This window comes from Panthera tigris, chromosome C1 (genome assembly GCF_018350195.1).
Source record: "Panthera tigris isolate Pti1 chromosome C1, P.tigris_Pti1_mat1.1, whole genome shotgun sequence".
NCBI lineage: Eukaryota > Metazoa > Chordata > Mammalia > Carnivora > Felidae > Panthera > Panthera tigris.
The window spans coordinates 147,411,470-147,422,282 of record NC_056667.1 but is presented as its reverse complement, the minus strand read 5'-3'; the positions used below and the strand labels follow the sequence as shown (position 1 = coordinate 147,422,282).

Sequence of the window (10,813 nt, the reverse complement as noted above, 5' to 3'; positions counted from 1 at the left end):
GCCTAGGTACACATCGTGTGCACGCTAATGTCAATATTCCACACCAATCTTTCCCATTAGAAAGATTCGGCTAAGTCCTTATGTAGGACTCCCACATAAGCCTAATTTATGGGAATCCAATGGCAGCCTCTAGCTTCAATCTCAGTCCTTCACAAGTAGGGTGTGTGAAACTTCCAGGAGGGCCACCAGGACCAAACTCATTACTCTGGCTCCCTACAATAATATCGCTTGGAACATATAGTTCTAGGTTCCTGCCTGGGACCTGGGACTCTAACCCAGGCCTCTGCAAATGCCCCCTTTCCTCAGCATGCCTCACTGTGGACACACCGCATGTTGGAAGCTGGGGCGGGGGAGAAGGATCAGCCACAGCTGTAACCCATAAGCCAAGTTGGGTTTGGAGCTGGAACAGCCACAGATATATGGCCTGCTGCTTCAGCCCTAGAGAACTCAAAGACACTTGGAGCCTCCAAAGGGTTTCCTATTTCTCTTCTTCCCCTAACCCCTTAGAACATGACATTCAGTTTATAATTTTGTGACAACTAAAAGGACTAAGAATAGGAGAGTATACAAAGGGCATTCCAAAGAGAGGATTGCAAATAAAAGCCCTAACTTGACACAGATGCAGGAGATGGTGAGGCTTCAAACACCTCTGTTTTCAGATTTACCGTCACTATAGCTCTCGCTCCAAAGTGTGCAACAAAGTGGCCTCACCCTCTCCGCAGCTCTGATTCTCCATTGCAAATGGGATTAAGATGCAGCGAAACAGACTGCATCTCCTGGCTCAGTGGGGCTGCAAGACAGGAGCTGCCAGCTACCACCGCTTCCTACAGCGTTGTCACGGCCACTGAGAGAGACTTGAGTTGGGGCAGTGAAGCTTTAGGTGCTCCCCACCTACCAGAGCAGGCGACCTGGACCACATGTTGCCTTCTCACACATGTGTACAGTAGAGTCTCAGATATTACCAGCACAACAGCTAGACTCACTTCCAGTATTTAACGATAACTGTTTTCAAAAATCCTCAACACAACTCAGGGCTGAGAAAAAGCAGAGGGAAAACAATAATTTTATGCTGCCATAAACCTACAGCTAGTAGCTCTATGGTTAAATTACACACTTGTTGCATACACACACATCACATCGACCATCTGAGAAGGGTATTTTAAGATGCTGCAGGAGAGTTTTTTGAGGGGGTGGAGTGGGGTGGAGGGAGCAGAAGGAAAATTCTCTAATTGGAACAAAAAGAGACATCAGTTGAATACCATGGACTAACCTATCAAAGGTAAATACTATTAAGTCGAGGCAATGACCGGTTGGAATTTCAAGAAAATTGGCTGGTAATTCTGTTTGTTGGTATTCTAGAAAACTAAATACAGTGTCTGCGATCCACTTAGCAATTCAAAAGAAAAAGAAGTTAGTCAAAAACAGTGGAACCTAATTACCCAATTTCTAGATTATCTAAGATATCATGTTAAAGGCTTCTCCTCCTGTTTCCTAATAAAGGAATGAGGTGCCCATGCCACACATTTGATGTAGTATAAAGTAATAACCTGACTGCAGCATTTTAAACCAATTCCGCTCCAACAGATACCTTTACAAAGAAAATCTCTGTACAGTGAAACAATCTCCAAACCTAGCCAACTTATTTTTATAGTCTTTGACGTAAGAATTTTACTGATTTCATTGTATTAGACACAACAGTGAACAGACAACCACAGTTCTTTGTAACAGGCTCACTGACAGTAAAGGCTGGCAACCTCAGGAACTCACTTCTATAGGCTCACTCCCTGGGGGAAGGGGCAGGCAGGTCCCTTGGGGCAGCTGCAACCAGAAGCCTGGTATTGCCTTTCCTTCATCTGCCAGTCCTTACTCTTGCCCTCATATGCCAAATGTACTCACTTGATGTTTCCCAAATGGCAATTTGTGTTTGCATGGATCTTCAGATGCAAATAATTCCCAGGGTTTGCAATATATGGTCTGTGACATATTATTTAAGGCCTTCTAACATTGAGGGTTGTTTACTACCCTGTTTGTAACAGCTGGCCTTCTAATCACTAGACAAAGTGCTACACACAGTCTATATGACCTGAATCTTTTCTTTTCAATGATACTGGAAAAGTCTTGCCATTACTTTTTATTATTATTATTATTATTATTTTGTTTAATATGAGTTGCCATTACTTCTTAACTAAGGTCCAGCTTCAGGGGTAGGAAGGCAGGCAGTGAAGTTTCTCCCAGACTCCTGCTTGTTAAAAGGTACCATGAGGTAAGGAACTTGCTTATTTCCTTCCAAAACAAGCTTTCAGTTTATAAAATTTGCAACACAGAAGAAATGAGCAAACCCATTAGGCCAGGCAGCCAGGCTCAAACCCAGAGGTAACACCCTCCCATTCCACAGGAGGTCTAGCTCAAGTGCGTACAGAGACGCTAATGAATAAGCACAGCAGAAATCAGAAAGCGCTGCTCTATAATCACCGCAGTCTCCTGGAAAAACTCAGCTCACACCCACTGTCACTCCACATGCCAGGAGATCACATGAAAGAACATCAGGCAGAAAACATAACCCTAAATGGGGTGCTTCCAACACTATTAATGTATTAATGCATTTACTAATTTTAAAATAGCTTAATTAAATTGAATGCAAGTTTGCTATTCTGTTGAAGTCAATAAAACTATCAGGTTCTGGGATCATATAAATGAATCGTTCATCATAACTAGGTAGATAGACACAGTCTAAAAGTCCTTGGGTGTAACACACTTTGCTGTATGTAGCAGGATAGTGGTGGGAGGGCATAAAAGCTTTCGGAAGAACCATCACTCAATACGCATAACGCTCCCCAGTATTTCTCTCTGGCAGACGTGCCAAATCCCTCTTCTGGAACAAGGCCATTTACTTCCTTTGAAAGTGAATTAGAGCTGCGCCTCAGAACTTTTCCATTAGGGCCATTTACGTATCAGCTGCTTCAGAGTTCCACCGAAAAAAGAATGCCCAAGAACAACCAGTCTGGCTGGCCACATCCCCAAAGAACAGTAGAGAAAAATCATTTGATGCAGGGAGACAGAACCTGGGAGTGTTAGTAGAGGGGGAATTTTCAGTGCTATATTGGTAACAGAGAATAACTGCAACAAGGTCATCTTCTAAATTCAACCCAGGAGCGTGGAGTTTAGAAACTCGGGACCGTCAGAGCAGGCAGGGCAGCTTGGACACAGAGTTCCTGTCTTCGCCCATCCCAAACTGCTCTCCTTGTCTGAGGACCACCGATTGTCAACTAGCAACAGTCACCCCTTTTGTATCCCCTTCTTGTTCCAGCTGACCCCATTCCACTAAGGAGTGCCTGTCTTTCCCGTTTTCATTTCCTTGACTGACAGGCCACACTTGGGCTGCTTATGGTTTAAGCTGTGAGCTCCCTTATAACTGAAGGATACAGAAAGAGGACCTCCTATCCTGTATGATGAGCCTCGATTATAAAAAAATTAGTTTGAAAGTTGGATTCAAAATTCTTTGAGTTGGTATTAACAAACTCACTGTAAACGACCCCTGTTTACCAACATATAATAAGAAGGTACAAATTCACTCAAGCTTCAAGTACCAAAAACAAGGACAAAATTTTTGGTACTTTCTTCCTTCATACACGAAGTGCCATAGAGTCTAAATATTAGATTTAAAGAATTCCAGAGTGGAAGGATCAGTTAAAGACCATTAAGGGCAGCCTTATCATGTTTACAGGTGGGTAAACTGAGGCCTAGACAAGGTAAGTGCCTGACCCACGATCACAAATCTGGTTTGTGTCTGGACCAGATTCCCAAGTGGAGAGAGTGAGCATGGGGCACCTCAGACCCAGTGAGATAACCCTTCTGGAGAGAGGCATGACCTTACCTGCAACTGAGTTGGGCCGTGGCATTACTAGCGAGCTGGAGCTCTGAGAATAAGGGACTGGACCATCTCCAACTGAGGCTTCAGTTTTGGGCAGCACGCTCTCCGCTGACCCAGGGGGCTCCTCTTCTGCCACTGGGGAGCAATTATCTGCCCTGCGATCATGAAGCACTCCTTTCTGTACCCCTAACCTTAGGCTTCCGTCCTTATTCCATTCCAAACTGGAGCCACTCCGGTCATCATTTTCGGATGAACTTGTAATTGTGGCTGAAATGAGAGACCAAAATACTTTGAAGGAGGCCAGGCACAGCTGGGGCTGCTGAGAGTTAACACAAGCATACTGCTCTCCCCGTGATCAATGAAACTTTTCCGGTCCACACAGATTTTTATCAAAGTTATGTTTCATACAATGTATTTTGGTACATTAGAAGAATGTTGCTAATCACGGGAAATAAACTAAGTCATTCTACCAGGGAACAAAGGCTGGTAAGATAATGAAAAAGCTGTCTAAAAGTATCTGAGAGTTAACAGTAAACCTATGTAATCTAGAGATGATATATCCCCTCTTAACAAAGATAAATTGCTCACAAAAGAATTCATATCTCATTAAATTCCTTTGAACCTATAAACATTTTTTTTTTCCAAATTAACATTTGTATATGGGGCAGAGGACACGGTGATACAATGGTTAATGCAGAAAAGATGCGGGAGAGATTCTAGAAGAACAAAAATACAATTATAAAGTCAAGCAGAGAATTTGATCCTTAGAATTAAACTTTATAGCATCTGTTCAAGATGAATCAGAAAGAATGACGTGATTTTATTCTCCTTTAGCAGCATAGAGTGGAAAACCTCCCAGCACACAGAAAACACAAGCATGGGAAGCTATGCTTGACTACAGAATTTAACCTTGAAGAAAGAAAACCAGCATGGAAAACCATCTTGGCAAAAGAGGAGGAACATGATGTAAGAAAACAGCAATATTCACCCTACATGGCTTCTACCAATAGCCACTTCTAATTTAAAAGACCCGAGCCCCTTGCGAACACAGGTTACCACAGACCCAACACTGGCTTGTGTCCTAGAGAACAAGGGCCATGTCCTCTGCTCCCTTTGTGTTTCCTGTTTGGATCTACACAGTCTAGGCCCGTAAGTGAGAGATTCAATGGGATGTGGCAGATCAGAGTGTGGTACAATAGAACTCAGCCACCTGGATTAAGTTACTTCATCAATATAACCCGGACAATACATACTATCAGCAGGCTGGTGAATGAGCTACAACAGGCTTATCTAGGATCAAAGGGTCTGAGAGAGTTTTGTTTATTTTTACAACACTCTTTAAGGTTTAGAAGACAAAATAATTTCCTCGCTGTGACAGAGGACATTCTGTCACGATTCTAAAATGTCCTTTAGTCCTGCTGCTCCAGTGTGGACTCATTATCCACTGCTTGTCTCCCTATTTAAAAACCCCTCCTAGGGGCGCCTGGATGGCGCAGTCGGTTAAGCGTCCGACTTCAGTCAGATCACGATCTCACGGTCCGTGAGTTCGAGCCCCGCATCAGGCTCTGGGCTGATGGCTCGGAGCCTGGAGCCTGTTTCCGATGCTGTGTCTCCCTCTCTCTCTGCCCCTCCCCCGTTCATGCCCTGTCTCTCTCTGTCCCAAAAATAAATTTAAAAAAAAAAAAAAAAAAAAAACGTTGAAAAAAAAAATAAAAACCCCTCCTACACACTGGAGCCTCAGAGTATCTACCTCCCTTTTCTGAAGAGCACAGCCCCTGGCACATACAAAGCGCTCAATGAATAAGCAAATGAACAAACTTCTCCTCCAGCTGTGCTCAGAGACGCTACATTTAATCTTACGGTTATTGATTCAGGACTTGATTTTCTGTCTCCAACAAAAATCTAAGCTGATTTGGGACAGGCCCACCCCAGGGTGTCTGTCATTATTCCCAACATTTCCAAGTATTCTATCCACAGTATTAAAACTGGTATCTCCATTCTTTTGCAATCAGCCACAGCCCTGTGTGTTTTTTTAAATGGACCATTCATATGCACATAAGTATGGCAAGCATGACTCTTTCCACCCTGAAAATGCTGGTGATGATCGTAATAGTAGCCACTAACATTTATTTCAGGTTACTATATGGCACGAAGTGTGCTAATGCTTCATAGGAATACTCTATCAGTGAGATCATTGCTTATTAATTATTATTAACTGTAATCTTGTTAATAAGCTGTGATTGTTACAGGCCTTCCTTTGTTAGCCCACTGTTTGGGACTCAGAATGCTCTTGCTGCAGACATAATTAGTTAGGTTCCCAGGCTACCCCAATATCTAAGCTATAGGAACAGTGACGGGGTGGGGGGAGGGGGGCAGCAGGGGTGGAGGTGACTTGTTTGGTTTTATTTTGTTGCTGCTTTATTTGGGGGCACATACTCTTAAGGTCAAAAATACAAAGAAAGTCAGAGTGAGGTTTCTCCTCATTTGCTTTCCCTAAGCACAACACACATCAGAGTCATACCCCCAAAGGTCTGAGTCCTAACTCAGTCCACAAGCAGTGTGATCAGGGACTGGGACTTCCCTCGTTCCTGCTACCATGACAGCACCAGAGGCAGCAGAACAGAACAGGGATGACCTGGTCAGGGGTCCTAGATTGCAGGGACAGGCTGGCAGTCCCATTCTCACTGTTCAGCCACAGGTGCCCAGGTACTGATGAGTGGCAGGAAAGTGGGTGCAGGAGGAAAACACTCAGCTGCAGGAAGAATAGCTGAAAAGGGAATTCCAAAATGGGGTTGCCATTTCAAAATGAGGGTAAAGTTCATAATGTATTTCTAAGTAGGAGACTCTCCCAACTGCTCTCATAGTGTTCAGCTAAGACACACATTCTGCTGTGCAGGCAGGCAAGAAGTTCTCCAGCCACAGGTCCTCCCACTAAGACTGCCCCCTTCACAGTATTCCTCCCTACGTTGCAGTACCAGATGCAGCCCACACAGCTTGAAGCCCCACAGTGTAGCCCCACAATGAAGCCCTGACACAGAGACAATGGGGCAGATCCAGGCCCAACAAGAGCAGTTTTCCTGTATGACCCAAGAAGCACACCGGATAGGGCAACAACAAAGTCGCCAAGAAAGAGAAGCTGGTTCTTACAACAAATGACAGTCTACTCAAAAATACCTATTTTTCTTCCAGGCTAACAAATTCAAATGCCTTATTAAGTTAATCAGGCACTTTCATGTTAACAGGCACGCACACACACACACACACACCCCTATGGCAGCATCTTCACTCTGATGACTTTACTTATTTTCTTGAGCAGCAAGCAAAAGTTTATTAGAGTAAAAGATTAGAAAGGAAGAATAGTAGGAAAGCTCTCTTTACAGAGAGTGGACACCGGGAACTAAATGCCCACTATGATGACTTAAAAAAAAAACAAAAAAAAAAAACAAAAACAAAAAACAAAAAAAAAAAAAAAAAAAAAAACACCACCTGAAAAAAAACTAAGTGACATTTGATATTTTCTGGAGATCTGGATCTTTCAAGTTCCCTAACAACTCAAAACTTCTAACATTTTATTTCTTCAACTCGTACAGATGCCAGCTTTTGTCAATTAAGACTGGCCATTATCATTCAGACAGGGTCTCTACCATCCTTCCAACACAGAGTATTCTGTTAAATGAGTGACTTCACAGTATTCTGTTAAATGATTAAACCTCAAGTTTTATCAAGCTAGGAGATTAGACTTTGCTTCTCACAATTTAGTATTAAATTCGGTTTGGTCCTGCTCACTGATTCACACGTGCTACTTCTGACTCTGCACACCATTTGCAAACGCCTTTTAACCAGGGACGGCGTGTTCTCATTCCTATGTAGTAATGGCACTTTTAACCAAACCTACTAGCACAAAGGGCTACGTGACTTCAATGCACACTCAAAACACGTTAGGACATATACATGATCACCAGTGCTTAAGAAGGGGTGGACAGGCTAAGAACCATCAACCCACTTTACAGATATGGAATGCACTTGGGAAAGACTAATCTCTCCCTCTCCCCCCGCCCCCACCTCTCTCACACACAAACACACACATGGTTAGTGGTAGGTCTAACACCGGCCTTTCTGACTGCCTACACAATATGTATTGAAACTCCCCTTGCCTTACACAGCTCTCAACAAGCAAAAGTTCTCTAAGTGTGTGTGGCTAAAAAGTACTTTGCAGTTCATGAACTTTGCCTTGTTAAAAACAGTAGCCCTCAGGCAGGGGCTCGCGGAGAGAAGCCAGTCATGGGCACACAGCAGCCAGGAAGTGGAAGAGACATTAAATGTTTTGCTATATAAAGTACTACAATAAAACTGTATTCCTTTCCTTTCCCAGCTTTCCTGCACCCACCCTTTTCTTTGCCTATTGAAGGTTCTTTGATATATTGAATGTACACTTAAAATAGAATTTTAAAAGATCAGTGTTAAGTCCAGGGCCCAGTAAGTAGTTCAGATGGATCTAAATCAAGTTACAGTTTAAAGGAACAATAAGAAGAAAATTAAAATGACTATAGCATTAGTCCAGAATTGTTGAGGAACTAAAGGCCATATCAAACAAGTGTCCCAAAGAGCAGAATTTGTCTCCCTTTGAGGTGGAGAAAAGACAAGATGTGAAAAGTGCAAAGGGCTTCGGTTCAAATTCTCCCCTTCCGAGGACCCATAAGGGGTAAGCACCTCCAGGCAGAGTACTAGTGATGGGCACATTTTTGTCTTTACCTTACAGACATCATAATTAGGTATCTGACTGTGTCTCTTTGTACAGGCTGCTAGGAATCCTAAACCTTTCTGCCCACTGAGAAGCAAAACGAATCAAGTCTTATGAACCTGACTCCTGACCTCACCCTTGTTTTGCATTTTTATTTTTTTAAATTTAAGTATAGTTGACACACAATGTTACATTAGTTTCAGGTGTACAAGGAAGCAATTCAACAACTCTGTATTATGTTGTGCTAGCTGCAAGGAAGCGTGGCTACCATCTGTCTCCATATGCTACAATACGATTGCCTATATTCTCTGTGCTGTGCCTTTCATCCTCATGACTTATTCAGTCCTTAAATAGAAACCTGTATCTCCCATCCCCCTTCATTCATCCCCCCCCTCACCTTCCCTCCCTTGCGCTCTTTCACTTGCTTTTATTTTCTTTCCTCAGCTCATATCATCATGGGGAAAAAAAATCTTATTTTACTAAATGTCTATTTGTAAGCATTTCAAATCCACTGGGGAGGGATTAAGTATAAAGCAGCCTCAGGAAATAAGAGCAGTGGCTAACAGAAATATAATAGTGCTTACCATGTATGGGTTCTAAGACCTTATCATATGTCAACTCACTGAATACTCCTAACAGTCCTACAGGCAGGAAGGCTGCATACAGCCTGAAGCCTTGTCATGGTGCCCCACGCCGTTCTGATCATGCCACACTATCAGAAAAACTGGAGCATGTATCCCAAACCCATGTATTTACAAATTTTGTACATGCATCACCCTAATTTATTCTAATACAATCATACACCACAAAATATATTTTGAAGAGACTTTTTAAAAAGCCCACAAATTGACATTTGTTTCAAGCACTCCACAGACGGTCTTGTGTTCTCCAATTTTCAAAGCCAGGGCTCTATAAACAGAGTCCTTTGTCCTTCCTTGGGTTGTGGACAAAATCAGATATAAGGACATGTATGTAAAGTGCCTCACATATCATGAATACCCAAGAATGTTTTCCTCCCTACACAACTGAAAACAGAGTAGCATTGAAAAAACAAAGAAACATTTTCAACTCCTATATTCAGTATGATGATTGACACAAAGTTTAAAAGTTAAAACGCTCGACCAATGAATTAAAGATCAAACAAGAAAAAGACATAATGGTTGCTTAGAAAAGTGGGAGACAGGAATGAAAAAAGAAAATCCCAGCTATACTATAGATACACCACCTCCTTTGACCTGCCAGCATAAAGATCACTAACAACTTTGGAAAGAGAAACCCGAGTCTAAATGAGACTGGGTGAAGGGCAGAGAGAAGAGTCGAGGAAGCACACGGTGCCCAACGCCCTGGTCCTCCTGGCCTGACAGGATTCGCTTCTTCCCTCGCTCACCCCCAACACCTTACACAGTTCAAGGCTGCTGTGCCGTATTTTGCATCTCCCCAGGTGACAAAGGGAAGGACTGCATGGATGAAACCAGCCTGCCTGAAACCTTCGGACCAGAAACACCAGACTGGGCTTCTCCCTCAGCCCCACCTGCAAAGTAACCAACCACACAGCGAACAGAGGCAGCTCACCTGGAGTGACTGCTTTTACCTCCCTCAGCCCAGCAAGGAGAGGACTCCAAGGAAGGCACTCAACCTAACTCGTCCTTGCCTGGAATGCCACAGGGAAGGTGGCCTGAGTTACCTTTGGCTCTCAGGGACTTTCTGGCTTCTCCTTCCACAACTTCCGATGGACAACGGCTTGGCCTGTATAAAGCACTGCAGAGCCCTGCTCCCCTTCTGGATTTGCACACCGGCACTATGCTTTGGCTTGTGGCAGACAGATCTCTGTACCAAATCTCCAGCTCAGTGCTCATGGCATTGTGCAAGGCATGCTCTGTTATGACACGCAGGAAGGCCAAGGACCCAAGCCATGGTTCACAGCTGTATTTGTGAAGTCCCTTAGACTGTGGAAACACCTAAAGGATCAGTGGGCGCAGGGCACTGGCAGAGTGGAGGACAGGCCACACTGCCTAAACACAGTCTGACACAGCAGGTAACAGACTCCAGAGAAAAGCCTGTGGATTTAAACACCATGAAGTTTTCTAGTGATAACACCCAATGCCATGCTTAGGTAAAGCTTCACCTAACCTGCATACTGAAGGCACAGACACTGGAGCTTCTGACATAGTCCAGTGACTCCCCAGAATTGTGGACTCTTC

The 10,813-nt window shown here is 43.5% G+C and overlaps 1 protein-coding gene across 7 annotated transcripts in view; it reads right to left on the bottom strand.

Annotated features, from left to right (window-relative positions):
* Positions 1 to 10,813, bottom strand: part of TANC1 (tetratricopeptide repeat, ankyrin repeat and coiled-coil containing 1) — a 238,939-nt gene that overhangs the window by 60,279 nt on the left and 167,847 nt on the right. For 6 of the 7 annotated variants that reach the window (XM_042994515.1, XM_042994519.1, XM_042994518.1 and 3 more), the window contains one exon: positions 3,875 to 4,138. The exons of the other annotated variant lie outside the window; for it this stretch is intronic. In XM_042994515.1, the coding sequence (XP_042850449.1) occupies positions 3,875 to 4,138 (264 nt within the window). The remainder of the gene's footprint in view (positions 1 to 3,874; positions 4,139 to 10,813) is intronic. 7 annotated transcript variants of the gene reach the window in all.